At 46.5% G+C, this 23,123-nt stretch overlaps 1 protein-coding gene across 3 annotated transcripts in view; it reads right to left on the bottom strand.

Annotated features, from left to right (window-relative positions):
• Window positions 1-1,286: 1,286 nt before the first annotated feature.
• Window positions 1,287-23,123, bottom strand: part of BTBD18 (BTB domain containing 18) — a 249,944-nt gene continuing 228,107 nt past the window's right edge. For 2 of the 3 annotated variants that reach the window (XM_063958556.1, XM_063958558.1), the window contains exon 3: window positions 1,287-4,021. In XM_063958556.1, the coding sequence (XP_063814626.1) occupies window positions 1,707-4,021 (2,315 nt within the window). In that variant the 3' untranslated portion in view covers window positions 1,287-1,706. The remainder of the gene's footprint in view (window positions 4,022-23,123) is intronic. The other variant, XM_063958557.1, reaches the window with a different exon arrangement.

Here is a 23,123-nt window from a genome sequence, read left to right on the forward strand (position 1 = left end):
CTCAATTACTTCAAAGTCCTTGGATGTCGTGAGGGCTCTGAAGATATATGTGACGAGAACTTCTCGTCACAGGAAGTGGGACTCTGTTTGTCCTATATGATCCCAAGAAAATTGGGTGCCCTGCTTCTAAGCAGACTATTTCTCGCTGGATTAGGTTCACTATCCAGCACGCTTATTCTACGGCAAGACTGCCGTGTCCAAATTCTGTTAAGGCCCACTCTACTCGTAAGGTCGGGTCTTCCTGGGCGGCTGCCCGGGGTGTCTCGGCAGTGCAACTTTGCCGAGCTGCAACGAGGTCTGGGTCGAACACGTTTGCAAAGTTTTACAAGTTCGATACTTTGGCCTCTGATGATCTGAAGTTCAGTCAATCAGTTCTGCAGGAGTCTTCGCGCTTTGGTACATCCCCATGGTACTAATGTGGATCCCAACATCCTCTAGGACGTAAGAGAAAATAGGATTTTGGTTCTTACCGGTAAATCCTTTTCTCGTAGTCCGTAGAGGATGCTGGGCTTCGTTTTCCTGCAATTGTTATTTGGTTCAGTACAACTTCATTTTAGTTGAATACTGCAATGTTACTTGGTAAGTAATGTTTCAGCTGTTGCTGAGTAGTTCAAGCTAGTTGTCTTGACGTGCCTTGTATGTGTGAGCTGGTATGAATCTCACCACTATCTGTGGTAAATCCTTTTCTCACGAAGTATGTCGTCAATTTATAGAACTGGTGATGTTTCTCATAGCAACCAATCAAATTATATCTATTATCTGCTAGAAGCAGCTAGATAAATGGTAAGTAGACTCTGATTGGTTGCCATGGGCAACATCACCAGTTCTAAAAATCTCCCACCTAAGTAAATTTACCCCTACGTCTGATAGGGGGGGCATAGATGGAGGAGCCAGCCCACACTCTCAAACTCTTAAAGTGCCAACGGCTCCTGGTGAACCCGTCTATACCCCATGGTACTAATGTAGACCACAGCATCCTCTATGGACTACGAGAAAAGGATTTACCGGTAGGTACCAAAATCCTATTTTATTCTGGCATGCAAGTTTTATTACGTTTATGTTATAATTTAAATTATAGCATTACGAATTAATCATTAATAGCATTTTAAAAATGCATTTAAATTGAGGAGTTTGAAAAACAGGGCCCTATATCCCCAATGTCCCCCATAAGACGAGAGAAGAAGTGATTATTTCACCATCTATACATATTACATGGGAAAGAAAAAAAAATCACACTAAATAATTACATATAAACTTTGTTTAATCTATAATAGAAAGTACGAAACAAAATGCTGCAAAACCCCAGACCAAATTATCCTGTCATATCACTTTTTTTTAAACAATTTTTAAAACAAAACTTAATAAATCAAGACATTTTACAAGCTATCAAGTTAACGAAATTAAACTGCTTTTTTATGATTATCTTTTTGAATCAAATAAGCATTACCAATGGTAAAATACACAAATTCAATTACATTGAAGATACAAATACTATGCCATCAAAACAGTGGAACCTGAATAGGGAAAGACTAACAGTATTTAAGTACCATAATTATTAGCTTAATAGCAAAATATAAAAATTTACGATTGATAATGACAAAAGATCTTACCACTAATGCCTTAAGACTACTGCTCCATTTAGTATAGTACATTGAGCATACTGCCTATTAAGTGCTTTCAGCATGACGTGTATATTTTTTGTCCCCTTAGCCAAGAACATCAACATCTATATCAGAGTCCGAGGACAGGTCAGGCCACACACCCTCCACAACAGTCACTGGACTACAGCCACCCACATCCACAACTGGAGACACAGGAGATGGTACATTTAGTATCTCCTCCAGAAGCTGCTCCAGCTCATTGAACTGTTTGTCTCTCCCGTCAGTGCACTGGGACTCCGCTTCTCTCCCGTCAGTGCACTGGGACTCCGCTTCTCTCCCGTCAGTGCACTGGGACTCCGCTTCTCTCTCGTCAGTGCACTGGGACTCCGCTTCTCTCCCGTCAGTGCACTGGGACTCCGCTTCTCTCCCGTCAGTGCACTGGGACTCCGCTTCTCTCCCGTCAGTGCACTGGGACTCCGCTTCTCTCCCGTCAGTGCACTGGGACTCCGCTTCTCTCCCGTCAGTGCACTGGGACTCCGCTTCTCTCCCGTCAGTGCACTGGGACTCCGCTTCTCTCCCGTCAGTGCACTGGGACTCCGCTTCTCTCCCGTCAGTGCACTGGGACTCCGCTTCTCTCCCGTCAGTGCACTGGGACTCCGCTTCTCTCCCGTCAGTGCACTGGGACTCCGCTTCTCTCCCGTCAGTGCACTGGGACTCCGCTTCTCTGCCGTCAGTGCACTGGGACTCCGCTTCTCTGCCGTCAGTGCACTGGGACTCCGCTTCTCTGCCGTCAGTGCACTGGGACTCCGCTTCTCTCCCGTCAGTGCACTGGGACTCCGCTTCTCTGCCGTCAGTGCACTCAGTGCGCGGGGACTCCACTTCTCTTACGACTTCCCAGCTACGCCCATTACTGACTTTCCTCAGTTTTACCTTCTCTACTTCACTTGCTTGAGACTCATTCACACTCAGACGTCTCTTTCCCTGTTCATTCATAGTTATATCATAAGGATATACCATACCAGTATTAGATTTACATTGGCCAACTGTTAGTAAACTCTTTTGGTTTACAGTTTCACTTTCCATCTTGGTCATCAGATCTGACCATTCTTTCCTTACACCTTCCAGACCTTCACATTTATTAAAACTTACAGTTTCAGTATGTTCTGTAGGCTCAGTCATTTCACAGCTTATACACCAAGCTGTATCAGTAACTTCTGTTTGATGGGAAGTTTTTATTTTTTCTGGCCTCAATCTACAGTCCACCAAACCCTCCAAACATTGAGCATGTCCCTCACTTGCTGTTTTATCCGGTAGTTGATGTCCTCTTGATCGCTCTAGAAACTGCAGGTCATCCTGCAGATGATGTGAAGTTATGTTAATATTTTTGCTATCCATCACTCGAACCTTAGGCTTATAATTCTTATTATCAGGTAATATAGCATCTTTTCTTCCTCTGTCCAGTCGTATCCTTTTCACCAATCCTTTTCTTGACTGAATGTCATATGCTGTTTGTTTTTCTACTGTGACAATCTCTTTCTCTTGGTTTGGAAACATTTTAGGACTGCCTGTATTCTGTTTTTCATATACTGTCCCAGGCCTATTTTGGTAGTGAAAAGATCTGGGTGAACTAGCTGTTTTTTCTGCTATACTCTGGCTAATTGGCTCATTCTCTAGTATGCCCTCCAGACAGCTCAGTTCCACCCCCTGAGGGACCCGGCAGCTCAGCTCCACCCCCTGAGGGCCCCGGCAGCTCAGCTCCACCTCCTGAGGGCCCCGGCAGCTCACCTCCTGAGGGCCCCGGCAGCTCAGTTCCACCTCCTGAGGGCCCCGGCAGCTCAGCTCCGCCTCCTGAGGGCCCCGGCAGCTCAGCTCCGCCTCCTGAGGGCCCCGGCAGCTCAGCTCCACCTCCTGAGGGCCCCGGCAGCTCAGCTCCACCTCCTGTTTTACCTGACTTCTTGGCTCCATCTTCAGCATATCTGAGCTGCTTTTCTTATTGTTCTTGGCATTCATAGCCTCAAAAACTAGTCTTAAACCATCATTTTGCATGTCGGCCACTGCATATTGAGTGTGTTTCATGCTACCAAGACAATTTCTGTTTAGCCTTCTTCCACATTCAGGCCTGACTAACCTGCCTCCCTGCAGCTTTAACATCTCCAGCTCTGGTATCTGTAACTTCTTTGCTGCTTTGAGAACACCATGGACATCTGCTGGTGCAACCTCCAGTTCTGATGTGTACATGTAACGGACAAGAGGAAATAAGTAGTGGCTGGAAATTTCACTAATGTGTACTACACGTCTATTGAATAGTATTGGTTTTGAAGGATCAACAATATCCGACATTTCACCTGGACATGTGAGAAGTTTGGCTATGTATGGACTGCAGGCTGCAATTACACAAGAGTGAACATTAAGGCCTTCACCTAAAGAAAAAAAGAAAACAATTTATATAGTGGAAATACAACGATCAGTCTAGTTAGTCTATCAATTCCAATTCTTTATTACTATTTTTACTTGTAAGTCTTCAGTTTTATGCATGCCTTTATCTGTGTATAAGCTTCCACACGGCAGCTTGGGACTCATGTATTAACATTTATGGGTTTATTTACTAAATGGTGGCTTTCAAAGCATTTTTGTCAGCTGAATTTTAAAATAGCAATGCTATTAAGTGCAAAACACATTTACATTGGATGTTTTTTAAAGGGGCAATCACTTACAATGCATCGTTTTGACTTGTAAGTGATTGCCCCTTTATAAAAAAACATCCAAGTTCGGCCGGCATCCCACTCAGCCGCCAAACTCGGGAGGCATTACATCCCGACGCTGGTTTTGTACATAACAGTACTGCTATTTTAAATTCTGCAGGCAAAATCGCCCATTAGTAAAATTACATGTCCTGATACAGATGGGTCCATGTTTATCTTGAGCTTTAATAGGATTAACTGAGACTGGGCAGTCGGACTTAATCCCCTGCTGTATTGTTCTCTGTACTGTATTGCAGCTGAGAACAATAGATGAAGGGTTTATGTTAATAAACCATGTTGTGCGTAGGCGCAGCAAACTAGCCAAGATAACCGTGGACCCATCTGTATGTGGAGGAGGGGGCTTAATATTATCTCTACAACTAATATTTTACTACCCTTATGTGTCTGCTTACACCTGTGGTATCAGGGCCACAGGTCCCCGAATCTCCTTTGTTACATATGCCTAGTCTCTGTTATACGAACTATTACTCAGTTGATTAGTCTCACAATAACTCTATAAATATAGGATAACTTATGAGAGAAATTTCCTTCTACGAAGACTAGGTTCCAGAGGGTGAAGTACTGCTGACCGGCGGGGAGGGGCGAGTGCAGCAAGCCCCTTGCGGGCTCGCTGTGCTCGCCGCGCTGTACTCGCCACGCTGCGGGCTCGGTGGCGACGCCGGGATCCCGGCGGGGAGGGGCGAGTGCAGCAAGCCCCTTGCGGGCTCGCTGTGCTCGCCACGCTGCGGGCGCCACGGGTTCTATTCCCACTCTATGGGTGTCGTGGACACCCACGAGTGGAAATAGTCCCTGTTGGTCGGCATGCCGACCATCGGGATACTGACCCGTCGGCCTGGTGGAGGACGTCATGTGACTGTCGTTCAGCTGACCGGCGGTCACATGAATACCACCCGGTTCCAGACCATATATGAACAGACTAACATTTTATTTGTAAAAATGGTTACAGCAGTAACAAAAATGATAATAAAAAGGCTACAATCAAAAATATAAGTAGTTATGGTAGACTTACCGTCGATAACTATTTCTCCTAAGTCCACAGTATCCACAGGATAAATATTGGGATATGAGGTAGCATCAGCAGATTGGCACAAACGATCCAAGTTTTCGGCCTCACAGAATGCAACAGGCCAGTCCATATATCCCTGCCTCCTGGCTCAGGCAATTCAGTTGTTTTCCAAAACTCAAGGCAGGAGCATCATAGAGAGCCCTAATTAGACGAGAATAACACACATGCACACCCTTCCGTACAAGAAGAAAGAGGTTAGTAGGTGAAAGGAACCTCAAATTAGGTGCGTCAGGGTGGGATCCCTGTGGATACTGTGGACTTAGAGGAGAAATAGAGTTATCAACGGTAAGTCTACCATAACTACGTATTTCTCTTGCAGGGTCCACAGGTTATCAACAGTATAAACATTGGGATGTCCCAAAGCAAATTTAGTGGTGGGGACACTCCTGATTGGATAAGAGAATCCTTTGCCCGAATTCAGCGTCCTGAGTGGCAAAGGTATCAAAGGCATAATGTCTAATGAATGTGTTAATGGAAGACCATGTGGCAGCCTTACATATCTGTTCAGCTGAAGCACCACGTTGTGCTGCCCATGACGGACCTACCTTACAAGTAGAGTGAGCAGAGACATTAGCCGGAATAGGGAGATCAACTTGAGAATATGCTTCTGAAATCGTCATCCGAAGCCACCTCGCCAGTGCCTGCTTGTCAGCAGGCCATCCTCTTTTGTGAAATCCGTAGAGAACGAAAAGAGTGTGTCTTTCTGATGGCACTGGTACAATCCACGTAGATCCTTCTGGCACGGATTATGGGGGTAATTCCAAGTTGATCGCTAGCTGCCGTTGTTCGCAGCGCAGCGATCAGGCTAAAAAATCTGCATTTCTGCGCTTGCGTATGGACCGCAATGCGCACGCACGACGTACGGGTACAAAGGCCTTTGTGGTTTTGCACAGGTTCTAGCGACGTTTTAATTCGCACTGGCGGCCGCAACAAGATTGACAGGAAAGGGGCGTTTCTGGGTGTCAACTGACCGTTTTCAGGGAGTGCTTAGAAAAATGCAGGCGTGCCAGGGAAAACGCAGGCGTGGCTGGGCGGGTGTGTGACGTCAAAAGCCAACCCACCAATGTTAGAATCAACGCACACGAAGAGTAAGTACAGGGCTGGTCTTGTTTTTCACAAAATGTTTTTGCAGGCGCTCTGCTGCACAGGCGTTCGCACTTCTGCAAAGCGAAAATACACTCCCCGGTGGGCGGCGACAATGCGTTTGCACGGCTGCTAAAAACTGCTAGCGAGCGATCAACTCGAAATGACCACCTATGTCCAATGATGCATCTCCCACAGAAAGGTCCGGCCCTTGGAAGGCCGGGACTACAATTTCTTTGTTAAGGTGGAATTTAGACACCACCTTAGGAAGATAACCAGATCTAAGAATCACTCTATCTGGATGAAAAATCAGAAAAGGAGGGCAACATAATAATGACCCTAAATCTGAAGCAGTAGCCAGTAGAAAGAGAAGTTTAGCTGTCAGCCATTTCAGATGCACTTGCTTCAGTGGTTCAATTGGTGCAACTTGAAGCGACTTTAGAACTAAACTTAAATCCTAAGGCACTGTAGGAGGGAAAAAAAATAAGAATTTACTTACCGATAATTCTATTTCTCATAGTCCGTAGTGGATGCTGGGAACTCCGAAAGGACCATGGGGAATAGCGGCTCCGCAGGAGACTGGGCACAAAAGTAAAAGCTTTAAGACTGGCTGGTGTGCACTGGCTCCTCCCCCTATGACCCTCCTCCAAGCCTCAGTTAGGATACTGTGCCCGGACGAGCGTACACAATAAGGAAGGATTTTGAATCCCGGGTAAGACTCATACCAGCCACACCAATCACACCGTACAACCTGTGATCTGAACCCAGTTAACAGCATGATAACAGAGGAGCCTCTGAAAAGATGGCTCACAACAATAATAACCCGATTTTTGTAACTATGTACAAGTATTGCAGACAATCCGCACTTGGGATGGGCGCCCAGCATCCACTACGGACTATGAGAAATAGAATTATCGGTAAGTAAATTCTTATTTTCTCTGACGTCCTAGTGGATGCTGGGAACTCCGAAAGGACCATGGGGATTATACCAAAGCTCCCAAACGGGCGGGAGAGTGCGGATGACTCTGCAGCACCAAATGAGAGAACTCCAGGTCCTCCTCAGCCAGGGTATCAATTTTGTAGAATTTTACAAACGTATTTGCTCCTGACCAAGTAGCTGCTCGGCAAAGTTGTAAAGCCGAGACCCCTCGGGCAGCCGCCCAAGATGAGCCCATCTTCCTTGTGGAGTGGGCATTTACAGATTTTTGGCTGTGGCAGGCCTTCCACAGAATGTGCAAGCTGAATTGTACTACAATTCCAACGAGCAATAGTCTGCTTAGAAGCAGGAGCACCCAGCTTGTTGGGTGCATACAGGATAAACAGCGAGTCAGATTTTCTGACTCCAGCCGTCCTGGAAACATATATTTTCAGGGCCCTGACAACGTCTAGCAACTTGGAGTCCTCCAAGTCCCTAGTAGCCGCAGGCACCACAATAGGTTGGTTCAGGTGAAACGCTGAAACCACCTTAGGGAGAAACTGAGGACGAGTCCTCAATTCTGCCCTGTCCGAATGGAAAATCAGATAAGGGCTTTTACAGGATAAAGCCGCCAATTCTGACACGCGCCTGGCCCAGGCCAGGGCCAACAGCATGACCACTTTCCATGTGAGATATTTTAACTCCACAGATTTAAGCGGTTCAAACCAATGTGACTTTTTGGAACCCAAAAACTACATTGAGATCCCAAGGTGCCACTGGAGGCACAAAAGGAGGCTGTATATGCAGTACCCCTTTTACAACGTCTGAACTTCAGGGACTGAAGCTAGTTCTTTTTGGAAGAAAATTTACAGGGCCGAAATTTGAACCTTAATGGACCCCAATTTCAGGCCCATAGACACTCCTGTTTGCAGGAAATGTAGGAATCGACCCAGTTGAATTTCCTCCGTCGGGCCTTACTGGCCTCGCACCACGCAACATATTTTTGCCAAATGCGGTGATAATGTTTTGCGGTTACATCCTTCCTGGCTTTGATCAGGATAGGGATGACCTCATCCGGAATGCCTTTTTTCCTTCAGGATCCGGCGTTCAACCGCCATGCCGTCAAATGCAGTCGCGGTAAGTCTTGGAACAGACAGGGTCCTTGCTGAAGCAGGTCCCTTCTTAGAGGTAGAGGCCACGGATCCTCCGTGAGCATCTTTTGAAGTTCCGGTTACCAAGTCCTTCTTGGCCAATCCGGAGCCACGAATATAGTGCTTACTCCTCTCCATCTTATCAATCTCAGTACCTTGGGTATGAGAGGCAGATGAGGGAACACATACACTGACTGGTACACCCACGGTGTTACCAGAGCGTCTACAGCTATTGCCTGAGGGTCCCTTGACCTGGCGCAATACCTGTCGAGTTTTTCCCAACGGTTTATAATCATGTGGAAGATTTCTGGGTGAAGTCCCCACTCTCCCGGGTGGAGGTCGTGTCTGCTGAGGAAGTCTGCTTCCCAGTTGTCCACTCCCGGAATTGCTGACAGTGCTATCACATGATTTTCCGCCCAGCGAAGAATCCTTGCAGCTTCTGCCATTGCCCTCCTGCTTCTTGTGCCACCCTGTCTGTTTACGTGGGTGACTGCCGTAATGTTGTCCGACTGGATCAACACCGGCTGACCTTGAAGCAGAGGTCTTGCTAAGCTTAGAGCATTGTAAATGGCCCTTAGCTTCAGGATATTTATGTGAAGTGATGTCTCCAGGCTTGACCATAAGCCCTGGAAATTCCTTCCCTGTGTGACTGCTCCCCAGCCTCGCAGGCTGGCATCCGTGGTCACCAGGACCCAGTCCTGAATGCCGAATCTGCGGCCCTCTAGAAGATGAGCACTCTGCAACCACCACAGGAGGGACACCCTTGTTCTTGGTGACAGGGTTATCCGCTGATGCATCTGAAGATGCGACCCGGACCATTTGTCCAGCAGGTCCCACTGGAAAGTTCTTGCGTGGAATCTGCCGAATGGGATTGCTTCGTAGGAAGCCACCATTTTACCCAGAACCCTTGTGCATTGATGCACTGAGACTTGGCTCGGTTTTAGGAGGTTCCTGACTAGCTCGGATAACTCCCTGGCTTTCTCCTCCGGGAGAAACACCTTTTTCTGGACTGTGTCCAGGATCATTCCTAGGAACAGAAGACGAGTCGTCGGAACCAGCTGCGATTTTGGAATATTGAGAATCCAATCGTGCTGCCGCAACACTACCTGAGATAGTGCTACACCGACCTCCAACTGTTCCCTGGATCTTACCCTTATCAGGGAATCGTCCAAGTAAGGGATAACTAAAATTCCCTTCCTTCGAAGGAATATCATCATTTCGGCCATTACCTTGGTAAAGACCCGGGGTGCCGTGGACCATCCATACGGCAGCGTCTGAACTGATAGTGACAGTTCTGTACCATAAACTTGAGGTACCCTTGGTGAGAAGGGTAAATTTGGACATGAAGGAAAGCATCCTTGATGTCCCGAGACATCATGTAGTCCCCTTCTTCCAGGTTCGCAATCACTGCTCTGAGTGACTCAATCTTGAATTTGAACCTCTGTATGTAAGTGTTCAAAGATTTTAGATTTAGAATCGGTCTCACCGAGCCGTCCGGCTTCGGTACCACAACAGTGTGGAATAATACCCCGTTCCCTGTTGCAGGAGGGGTACCTTGATTATCACCTGCTGGGAATACAGCTTGTGAATGGCTTCCAAAACTGTCTCCCTGTCAGAAGGAGACATCGGTAAAGCCGACTTTAGGAAACGGCGAGGGGGAGACGTCTCGAATTCCAATTTGTACCCCTGAGATATCACCTGAAGGATCCAGGGGTCTACTTGCGAGTGAGCCCACTGCGCGCTGAAATTCATTGAGACGGCCCCCCACCGTGCCTGATTCTGCTTGTAAAGCCCCAGCGTCATACTGAGGGCTTGGCAGAAGCGGGAGAGGGTTTCTGTTCCTGGGAACTGGCTGATTTCTGCAGCCTTTGATAATACGGCGTCTTCTCATGTTGAGAGGCGACCTGGGGTACAAACGTGGATTTCCCAGCTGTTGCCGTGGCCACCAGGTCTGAAAGACCGACCCCAAATAACTCCTCTCCTTAATAAGGCAATACTTCCAAATGCCGTTTGAAATCCACATCACCTGACCACTGTCGTGTCCATAACCCTCTACTGGTAGAAATGGACAACGCACTTAGACTTGATGCCAGTCGGCAAATATTCCGCTGTGCATCACGCATATATAGAAATGCATCTTTTAAATGCTCTATAGGCAATAATATACTGTCCCTATCTAGGGTATCAATATTTTCAGTCAGGGAATCCGACCACGCCAACCCAGCACTGCACATCCAGGCTGAGGCGATTGCTGGTCGCAGTATAACACCAGTATGTGTGTAAATACATTTTAGGATACCCTCCTGCTTTCTATCAGCAGGATCCTTAAGGGCGGCCATCTCAGGAGAGGGTAGAGCCCTTACAAGCGTGTGAGCGCTTTATCCACCCTAGGGGGTGTTTCCCAACGCACCCTAACCTCTGGCGGGAAAGGATATAATGCCAATAACATTTTAGAAATTATCAGTTGTTATCGGGGGAAACCCACGCATCATCACACACCTCATTTAATTTCTCAGATTCAGGAAAACTACAGGTAGTTTTTCCTCACCGAACATAATACCCCTTTTTGGTGGTACTTGTATTATCAGAAATGTGTAAAACATTTTTCATTGCCTCAATCATGTAACGTGTGGCCCTACTGGAAGTCACATTTGTCTCTTCACCGTCGACACTGGAGTCAGTATCCGTGTCGGCGTCTATATCTGCCATCTGAGGTAACGGGCACTTTAGAGCCCCTGACGGCCTATGAGACGTCTGGACAGGCACAAGCTGAGTAGCCGGCTGTCTCATGTCAACCACTGTCTTTTATACAGAGCTGACACTGTCACGTAATTCCTTCCAACAGTTCATCCACTCAGGTGTCGACCCCCTAGGGGGTGACATCACTATTACAGGCAATCTGCTCCGTCTCCACATCATTTTTCTCCTCATACATGTCGACACAAACGTACCGACATACAGCACACACACATGGAATGCTCTGATAGAGGACAGGACCCCACTAGCCCTTTGGGGAGACAGAGGGAGAGTTTGCCAGCACACACCAGAGCGCTATATATATATATATATACAGGGATAACCTTATATAAGTGTTTTTCCCCTTATAGCTGCTGTATTGTTTATACTGCGCCTAATTAGTGCCCCCCTCTCTTTTTTAACCCTTTCTGTAGTGTAGTGACTGCAGGGGAGAGCCAGGGAGCTTCCCTCCAACGGAGCTGTGAGGGAAAATGGCGCCAGTGTGCTGAGGAGATAAGGCCGCCGATAAGGGGGCGGAGCCTATCTCCCGTTTTTCTATGTATCCTGGCAGGGGTTAAATGCATCCATATAGCCCAGGAGCTATATGTGATGTATTTTTTTGCCATATAAGGTATTTTTATTGCGTCTCAGGGCGCCCCCCCCCAGCGCCCTGCACCCTCAGTGACCGGAGTGTGAAGTGTGCTGAGAGCAATGGCGCACAGCTGCGGTGCTGTGCGCTACCTTATTGAAGACAGGACGTCTTCTGCCGCCGATTTTCCGGACCTCTTCTGCTCTTCTGGCTCTGTAAGGGGGACGGCGGCGCGGCTCTGGGACCCATCCATGGCTGGGCCTGTGATCGTCCCTCTGGAGCTAATGTCCAGTAGCCTAAGAAGCCCAATCCACTCTGCACGCAGGTGAGTTCGCTTCTTCTCCCCTTAGTCCCTCGATGCAGTGAGCCTGTTGCCAGCAGGACTCACTGAAAATAAAAAAACAAATTTAAACTTTTACTCTAAGCAGCTCAGGAGAGCCACCTAGATTGCACCCTTCTCGTTCGGGCACAAAAATCTAACTGAGGCTTGGAGGAGGGTCATAGGGGGAGGAGCCAGTGCACACCAGCTAGTCTTAAAGCTTTTACTTTTGTGCCCAGTCTCCTGCGGAGCTGCTATTCCCCATGGTCCTTTCGGAGTTCCCAGCATCCACTAGGACGTCAGAGAAAGGAGGTTGGATGTGAAGCATTCCCTGTAAAAAAAAAGTGCGAACATCCTGTAGGTTAGCAATTTTCTTTTGGAACCATACAGTCAATGCTAACATCTGCACTCTCAAGGAAGCCACCCGTAGACCTTTGTCCATTCCTGCCTGAAGGAATGCTAGGACTCTGGAAACTCTGAACGACCTAGGGTCAAATTTCCGGCCACTGCACCATTGAATATAGGCTTGCCATATTCAGTGATAAATGCGAGCCGAGGGTGGTTTCCTTGCATTACCTGTTGTGAGAACCCTCTAGCTTTCCGTCAAAGACAGTTGATCCAGGTGCATGTCATAGCAAGGACCCTGAGACAGTAGATCTGGACGTTGAGGGAGTAGGAATGGAGCATCCATCGACAGCCTCTGCAGATCTGTGTACCAATGTCTTCTGGGCCAAGCCGGAGCCATTAGCAGGGGCAGATTGGGATCAAACATCAGCCCAAGAAATTTATGGAAGCAGCCCTAATGGGGGCGGAGTCTGTTGAGGTAGAGGGGTTTGACAAGAGGGCGGGGTCACTCATCAGAGGTCCTGATTCTGAGATAGACACAGTTGGGGCCTCCCTTGCTTTACGACTTTATGCATATGCTGCCACAATGCTTCTCCCTGATGTACATCCATACGTCTGAATATACAAGGACTGATATGTCCACTTTCAGTATCTACTGACACTGCTGTCATGCCTTTAATCTACTTCTGATTTTATTGATTTTTCATTCTATAAACCCCTTTTTTTTTTAACCTTATATGTTTCAAAGTACAGGGAGGGGGGAGCACACACTACATACAGCACAGTACAGGGAGGGGGGGAGCACACACTACATACAGCACAGTACAGGGAGGGGGAGAGCACACACTACATACAGCACAGTACAGAGAGGGGGGGAGCACACACTACATACAGCACGGTACAGGGAGGGGGAGCACACACTACATACAGCACAGTACAGGGAGGGAGCACATACAAGTAGTGAAATACAGATACAGGGGACCCGCGCAGCAGAATCTGTCCCAGTGGCCAATCCGCCCTGATTACATACATAGCCACCACATTGTTACATGCATAACACCACATTAAACCAATAGCACCACATTACACGTATAGCACCACATTACATGTATAGCACCACAATATACAAATCGCACCACATTACATACATAATCACCACATTACATACGTAGACACCGCATTACAGAAATATGCCCATCATCATAGACGGACATTAGGCAGCTACAGGGCTGAAGGACTTTGCATTAGAAATTGTCCCAGGGCTGACTGTGAGTGCTGCCTGATCAGCTGGCATCCTGAGATCCTGCTCCTATCTAGTCCCCAAACCATACACTGTGACCGGGGACGCCCTAACCCTTACACCAGGGGTGGGGAACCTTTTTTCTACCGAGGGCCATTTGGATATTTATAAAATCCTTCGGGGTCCATACAAAAATTCTCAACTTAAAAAATTACCCTGCCCCCCAGTAGGTCTGCCCCTTAGAGGTAGTGTGTGCGCGCGATGGAGGCGCGCACGCGCCAAAAAAATGGGTGTGGCCAGTTAAAATGGGACGTGATACACATATGCCCCCAATACTGCGGTGCCAGATCCACAATTGCCCCCACAGTGCCAGGTATACAAATGCCCCTCACAGTGCCAGGTATACAGATGTCCCCACAGTGCCAGGTATACAGATGCCCCCACAGTGCCAGGTATACAAATGCCCCTCACAGTGCCAGGTATACAGATGTCCCCACAGTGCCAGGTATACAGATGCCCCCACAGTGCCAGGTATACAGATGCTCCCACAGTGCCAGGTATACAAATGCCCCTCACAGTGCCAGGTATACAAATGCCCCCACAGTGCCAGGTATAAAAATGCCCCTCACAGTGCCAGGTATACAAATGCCACTCACAGTGCCAGGTATACAGATGTCCCCACAGTGCCAGGTATACAGATGCCCCCACAGTGCCAGGTATACAGATGCCCCCACAGTGCCAGGTATACAGATGCCCCCATAGTGCCAGTTATACAGATGCCCCCACAGTGCCAGGTATACAGATGCCCTCCCCTCCGTGCTGCTTACCGTGGGACACGGAGGAGAGCGCGGCTGTCGGGTGGGAGCGGCGGCGTGTAGTACTTCAAACCAGCCGCCGGTTCGAGAGCCAGTCAGAGCTCGCGGACCGGCAGTCGCGGCTCCTGATTAGCTGCCGGTCCGCGAGCCCTGATTGGCTCACGGACCGGCGGCTGGTTTGAAGTACTACACGCCGCCGCTCTCCTCCCTGTTCTGACAGCTGAGACACGCTGCCGCCGGACTGAGCGGCAGCGTGTCTCACTGACACAAGCTGGTGGGCCGGACCAAACGGCTTCGCGGGCCGTAGGTTCCCCACCCCTGCCTTACACCATCATGATCATGCAAATAATGTAATTAAAAAATAGGATTTTAATACCTACCTGTAAATCCTTTTCTCTTAGTCTGTAGAGGATGCTGGGGACTCCAAAAGGACCATGGGGTATAGACGGGATCCACAGGAGACATGGGCACACTATAAGACTTTGAATGGGTGTGAACTGGCTCCTCCCTCTATGCCCCTCCTCCAGACCTCAGTTAGAAAACTGTGCCCAGGGAGAGGGACATTTCGAGGAAATAATTTATTGTTTAAACACGGTGAGTGTCATACCAGCTCACACCTCGAACATGCCGCAGAACGTGGCATTCAATAGAAGACCAGCTAACGGCATGAAAAAAAAAACATACAGCAATATGCTGACCGAAAATGTGACACAACCTGTGTGTAGACACGACCAATAATCACATAACGCATGTCATGGCATGAATAACAGCAGCAACAGACTTGACTGAAAAGAAACACCACATGAGTGTAACGACAACCAAGAGCTGCAGATACAGTACGCACTGGGACGGGCGCCCAGCATCCTCTACGGACTAAGAGAAAAGGATTTACCGGTAGGCATTAAAATCCTATTTTCTCATACGTCCTAGAGGATGCTGGGGACTCCAAAAGGACCATGGGGTTTATACCAAAACTCCAGACCGGGCGGGAGAGTGCGGACGACTCTGCAGCACCGATTGAGCAAACATGAGGTCCTCATCAGCCAGGGTATCAAACTTGTAGAACTTAGCAAAAGTGTTTGAACCCGACCAAGTAGCTGCTCGTCAAAGTTGAACCGCCGAGACTCCTCGGGCATCTGCCCCAAGAGCCCACCTCCCTGGTAGAATGGGCCTTCACCGACTTCGGTACCGGCAATCCAGCCGTAGAATGAGCATGCCGAATCGTATCACAGATCCAGCGTGTAACAGTCTGCTTAGAAGCAGGGGCCCCACTATTGTTCGGAGCATGCAGGATAAACAGAGCGACTGTTTCCACAATCTGAGCCGTTCTGGCGACATAAATATTCAAAGCTCTGACTACCTCTAGAGACTTCGAATCAGCCAAGGCTTAAATAGCCCCAGGCACCACAATAGGCTGGTTCCTGTGAAACGCAGAAACCACTTTTGGCAGAATTGTGGTTGCAGAGTACTCAATTCTGCACTATCCACATGGAAGATCAAATAGGGTTCTTGTGAGACAAAGCCGCCAATTCAGACACCCGCCTTGCGGACGCCAAGACCAATAGCATGGCCACTTACCAAGTGAGAAATTTTTACCCAACCTTTCGTAAAGGTTTCAAATCAGTGTGACATAAGAAACGTCAACATTACGTTAAGGTCCCCTGGTGCCACTGGGGGCACAAATGGAGGTTGGATGTGCAGCACTCCTTTCACGAAAGTCTGAACTTCCGGAAAGGTGGACAATTCTTTCTTAAAGAAAATTGATAAGGCCGAAATCTGCCCTTTAATAGAGCCTAACTATAGGCCTGCATCCACACCTGCTTGCAAAAAAATTGAGAAAACGACCCAGCTGAAAACCTTCCGTAGGAGCCTTCTTGGATTCACCCCAAGACACATACTTCCTCCAAATACGGTGGTAAATCTTCGCCGTTACTTCTTTCCTAGCCTGAAGCAATGTGGGAATGACTTCACCGGGAATATCCTTTCGGGCTAGGATATGGCGTTCAACCGCCAAGCCGTCAAACGCTGCCCCGGTAAGTCTTGATACACGCCCGGTCCTTGCTGTAACAGGTCCTCTTGTAGAGGAAGAGGCCAGGGATCTTCTATGAGTAAGTCGTGAAGATCTGGCTAGACCGGAACAATGAGGATCGCCCGAACATTTGTTCTTCTTATGTTTATCACCTTCGGAAAGAGTGAAAGTGGAGGGAACACATAGACCGACTGAAACACCCAAGGTGTCACGAGAGCATCCACCGATATAGCTTGAGTGTCCCTAGACCTGGTACATTATCCCTGAAGTTTTATGTTTCGGCGAGACGCCGTCATGTCTAATCGAGGAATTCCCCAAAAACTTGTCACTTCTGTGAAAACTTCTTGATGAAGACCCCACTCTCCTGGATGGAGATCGTGTCTGCTGAGGAAGTCTATTTCTCCGTTGTCTTCACCCGGAACGACGACCTCTAATAGAGCGTTTACATGCCTTTCCGCTCCTCGGAAACTTATGCGCCTCGCACCTCGTTCTGCCCTAGCGGCTTACTTACGCCACTGCTGTTTAGTCGTCCGACAGAAATAAGACGGGCAGAACACGAAGAAGATGTTCCGTTGTAAATAGCTCTTAAATCAAGAATGCTTATTGCAAACAAGCTTCCCGACTTGATCCTTTCCCCCTGGAAACTCTTCCCCTGGGAAGACTGCTCCCCAGCCTCGGAGATTTGTATCCATGGACCCCAGGATCTAATCCTGGATCCCGAACCTTCGTCCCTCTAGGAGGTGAGAACTGTGAAGCCATCACAGGAGATATATGGAAAATAGGATTATTTTCCGGTGCATGTGCAGGTAAGACCCGGACCACCTGTCCAACTGGTCCCGCAAAAACAACTCTGGCATTTGACCTGCTCACCGAATGGTCTCGTAGGCCGCAACCATCTTCTGCATCAACGGAACGTATTGACGGGTTTACCCTGTTGCAAATCTGATCCGACTCTGGATCATCAGATCTCTTTCCACAGGAAAAAACAAACTCTTAACAGATCAGTAACTAATCTTATTCCCAACTCCGACCTCTGCGTCGGAGGGATCAACAGCGATTCTTTGTGTTGAAGAACTGTCAGAGAGAAACAACGAATTGTACCACTTGTTTCTTGACCTCGCCGTAGTCAAGAGAGCGTCCCAGTACAGGATAATAATGGTTCTTACTATAGAAGGAAAACCATCATACTGCTATCACTCCGGTGAAATGGCAATGACAATCCTGAATAGCAAAACCAGGTAAGCTTAATGCGGATGACTGCATTTAAACCCTCTTTCTTCTTTTACAGGTTGGAGATCCCTGCCTTGAGAGATTCCATCTTGTAGTTCATTTTCTTGAGTAGAAATCTTTTATGGGATTGTTCTGACCGAGCTGTCCTGGTTCAGAAGAACGAAAAAACTTGAATAACAGCTTTTTTTTTTGTGTGACAGGGACAGCAGGAACAATGTCCTGATCCTGACCCAACTCTTGTATGGCTTTGCATACTACCTCTTCCGAGGAGAATCGGTAAGATCTATTTGAAAATTCAGTGAGGGGAATCATTTGGACAACTCGAGTATGTCCCCTTTTGGATTCTTAACTCACTGTGATAAGTCCCTTTTAGGACTGACTGAAGAGTATTAGACGAGTTCCCACCGGTGTGGGCTCAAGCAAGATAGACCCAGCGACCTGCGGTGGATGTGGTAGACACAGAGGACGATATCAGGTTCTGTGAAGTTGAAAAGGCTGCTTACCTTTTCACCTCCCTCTACCTACAAAGAAGGGGAATAACAACGGTATCCTACCGGTCAAAATGACTGCAACCCCCAACAAATGCGTCACCAACCGTTGTGATGGAACATAGCACAAGAAGGTAGACTTACCAGTGGTATCTGCCGAGAACAACTTAATCAAGTCATCCCCAAACCAGATTGTCCCTTCATAGGGAAGATACCCCAGTATTTCTCGGAGTCAGTGCATACCTCTTGTAGTCGCACGGCAGCCAGCTGTAATGTACTAGATAAGACCCAAGGAATATCCCATTTCTCCCCAGGGTAATTATATCGGATAACAAGGTAACCGACCATTTCTGAATACAAGCACTCCCCCATGCGTATGTAATGCAAATATCATCAAATCATATAATTAAAATATCACTTAGCTTCCTGTATCCGATCCTTTTTGACAGGGCCCCGTGCAGACCAGGGGTTGACGTCCACTTTATTCTACCCACGGCGGGAGAAGAATAAACACTCGGACTCCTCGTGAGGATTCGAGACCATTTTGTCACGGCTGACCTAGAGCTTCATCAACAGAGCGACCAGCACGTGAGAAGGAATAACTTTACTTCAGCATTCATAATAAACTGTAATATAAATGTAGACATTTAAATACACATATATCTATATATACACATCTTTTATATATATATATATATATATATATATATATATGTGTGTCAGGAACATCAGGGTCCCTAGTGACATTAATGTGTTCTGAATGTGTATGAACATGTACTAAATGCCAATGTTGCGGATCTAATCAGGAAACATAATGGCCGACATAGAACACAGTATTCGTGTCGACAACAGGGAGTAGTATCTGGGCAAAATAAAATTTTTGTGACCCCGAGGGGTCTGAGGGAAACATATACCTAAGTTCACTAGGACGCCCCCACAAAAACTATCAAATCTGTACTCGAGCTACAGCTCAATGCAAACGTACCATACATATATAAACATACAGGTATAGGTTTTTTACATTATTGTACACCCAGTCCTAATAGTTGGTGCCGACAGGGTCACCCACATACGTCTGTGTCTCCCAAACACTGTGTACTTTAGAAAAGCATACACTACTGACACTTAATCACATGAATCAAGTACCATCTGAAGTCGGCAATGCCGACAGAGTGCTCTACCACAAACATATCTGTTTGTGGTAGAGCACTCACACATGTCGTACACGTGTACTAAACACCCCCCAACATTGTTAAAAGGGCAGATTTCTGAAAGGGAAAACACAGAAATTTTAACTAACTCACTTTACACACGCCCATTATATATATATATATATATATATATATATATATGAAAAGAGATATTCGGCACTCCACTAAGATGCAGTAAGACAGCCTGCCGGGTGCCCTCCAGGTATCGGATCATATACAAATATGCAAATAGGCGGCACTCACGGACTTCTCAGGAATAACACTCGAGATCACTCAAGGTTAAATGACTTAACGTTTCGGTTTATTAAACCGTCATCAGAAGATACAAAAACAATCAACATTATCTTACCTTTATACAAGTTGCTAAACAGCGCCAGTGTCACGTCCTCGGCGTGCACGCCGGGACTAACTTCCGGACGCGTCATCAATCTGGGACACTGTTGCCCTGACGACGGCGCAATGCCGGCTAACGTGCTCTACCCATCACCATGACAATCTTAAAAACAAAACAGAGCAGGAGAAGCTGTCATACCGATGCAAAGCATACCACTAAGTGAACAAAATAAACTTATACTTCAACATGTATATTGCCTACAATGACAAATCATAATAAAAAGGTTAAGATTATAAATACTATAGGAAACATGTCAACGAAAGTGTTTCATTCAGGCCGTATGGAGCCACCGTGTTTAATCGGTGAATCCAACGGGCCTCCTTCTGTAATAATGCCCTATTTCGGTCACCTCCTCGTTTTGACAATGGAACTTGCTCCAGCATCTTGTATCTAAGGGTAGACAGGCCATGATGATATGATTTAAAATGTTTAGCCACTGGCTGATCTATACTTTTCCCCTCTAGAATTTGTTTTATAGCACTTCTGTGCTGTGTCATCCGTTCCTTGAATTGGCAGCTAGTTTTGCCTATATAACATAGACCACATGGACACCTGATACAATACACAACATATCTACTGGTGCATGTCAAAATTTGCTTAATTTTAATCTTTTGACCTGTGTGAGGATGTGTCACAAAATCACCGGTTTCTAGGTACAGGCAGGTAGTGCACCCTGTGCATTTATAATTTCCTGGTTTTCTTGAAAGAAAAGTACCAGAATTTATTATTGATAAAGGGGAGATATCATTATGAACTACCATGTCCCTAATGTTGGTGCCTCGCCTGTAACAGGGCATAAATCTACTTGATTTTAAGCTAGTCAAGTCAGGATCTGCTTGGATGACCGGCCAAATTCTCTTGGCTGTTCTAGTTAAATTATGGCTGACCGTAGTATAGTTGGTTACACAAGTAACCACATTAGAGGAGGTGTTATTAGAACTGTTCTTAGACACAGGTACTTTGGGCTGTAACATGGCCTTTGTCCTAGCTGTCTGAAGCAATTTATTTTTGTAACCTCTCTCCAAAAATCGATTGGTCATGAGGTCCATTTGGATCTTTTCATCTTCCAAGTCACTGCAGATGCGGTGAACCCGCAAATACTGGGAATAGGGTAAACCATTCCTTAATGCCTTAGGGTGATGACTCGAGGACAAGAGAAGACTATTGGCGTCAGTGGGTTTACTGTAAACCGAGGTCTTGAATCTGCCTTCGGCCAAAGTAATTCTGACGTCCAAAAAATTAATGCTGACAGGCCGATAAGGGGGGGTGGCATCGTGATTCAGGATTTGACTGACTATAAGTCAGAGGCCTATCGTCAGCTTGATGATCAATCAGTCTATTGCAGGTTGTCTGTGGATCCTACTTCTGAATACACCGGTGAACTTGATTTTTTACTACAACAGGCTGAAGACAGTGGTATCATTTCTGTCACCACCAGAAAGGCTTTAGTTGTTAGTACACCACATGTGCCAGTCTTTTATACAATCCCTAAGCTTCATAAAAATCCCGTACAGCCACCGGGACGCCCCATTATTGCGGCTAGGGATTCGTTGTATTCTAAGATTGCACAGTATATTGATTACTTTTTGCAACCGGTTATTCAGAAACAGGACACATATCTAAAAGACACTGCGACTTTCTTACAGAAATTGAGAAGCATAGATGTGCCCGCCGGTGAATGCTGGTTGTGTACAGCTGATGTCATCAGCTTATACACCAGCATTCCCCATGAACGTGGTTTGTCAGCTGTCAAATCATTAATAGAATCTAGCCCGCATTATGCAGGTCCAGACATCACTTTTTTTCTAACATTATTAGATTTGACACTTCAAAGGAATTATTTTTTATTTAATAACGAGTTTTTCAGGCAAGTGCAGGGCTGCGCCATGGGTTCTTGCGCAGCTCCGGCATATGCAAATTCGTTTATGTTTGGAGTAGAGCAGAACCTATTTTTTTTCGAAAGAACATTTCAAATCGCATATAGCCATGTTTACACGGTACATAGATGACGTGTTCATCTTATGGACCGATACACGAGAGAACTTTATTATGATGATGCAAGAGATTAATCAGAGTGATGCATCAATCAAGTTCACTTTTGATATACAGCCTGTCAGCATTAATTTTTTGGACGTCAGAATTACTTTGGCCGAAGGCAGATTCAAGACCTCGGTTTACAGTAAACCCACTGACGCCAATAGTCTTCTCTTGTCCTCGAGTCATCACCCTAAGGCATTAAGGAATGGTTTACCCTATTCCCAGTATTTGCGGGTTCACCGCATCTGCAGTGACTTGGAAGATGAAAAGATCCAAATGGACCTCATGACCAATCGATTTTTGGAGAGAGGTTACAAAAATAAATTGCTTCAGACAGCTAGGACAAAGGCCATGTTACAGCCCAAAGTACCTGTGTCTAAGAACAGTTCTAATAACACCTCCTCTAATGTGGTTACTTGTGTAACCAACTATACTACGGTCAGCCATAATTTAACTAGAACAGCCAAGAGAATTTGGCCGGTCATCCAAGCAGATCCTGACTTGACTAGCTTAAAATCAAGTAGATTTATGCCCTGTTACAGGCGAGGCACCAACATTAGGGACATGGTAGTTCATAATGATATCTCCCCTTTATCAATAATAAATTCTGGTACTTTTCTTTCAAGAAAACCAGGAAATTATAAATGCACAGGGTGCACTACCTGCCTGTACCTAGAAACCGGTGATTTTGTGACACATCCTCACACAGGTCAAAAGATTAAAATTAAGCAAATTTTGACATGCACCAGTAGATATGTTGTGTATTGTATCAGGTGTCCATGTGGTCTATGTTATATAGGCAAAACTAGCTGCCAATTCAAGGAACGGATGACACAGCACAGAAGTGCTATAAAACAAATTCTAGAGGGGAAAAGTATAGATCAGCCAGTGGCTAAACATTTTAAATCATATCATCATGGCCTGTCTACCCTTAGATACAAGATGCTGGAGCAAGTTCCATTGTCAAAACGAGGAGGTGACCGAAATAGGGCATTATTACAGAAGGAGGCCCGTTGGATTCACCGATTAAACACGGTGGCTCCATACGGCCTGAATGAAACACTTTCGTTGACATGTTTCCTATAGTATTTATAATCTTAACCTTTTTATT

This window comes from Pseudophryne corroboree, chromosome 3, assembly GCF_028390025.1.
Source record: "Pseudophryne corroboree isolate aPseCor3 chromosome 3, aPseCor3.hap2, whole genome shotgun sequence".
Taxonomy (NCBI): Eukaryota; Metazoa; Chordata; class Amphibia; order Anura; family Myobatrachidae; genus Pseudophryne; species Pseudophryne corroboree.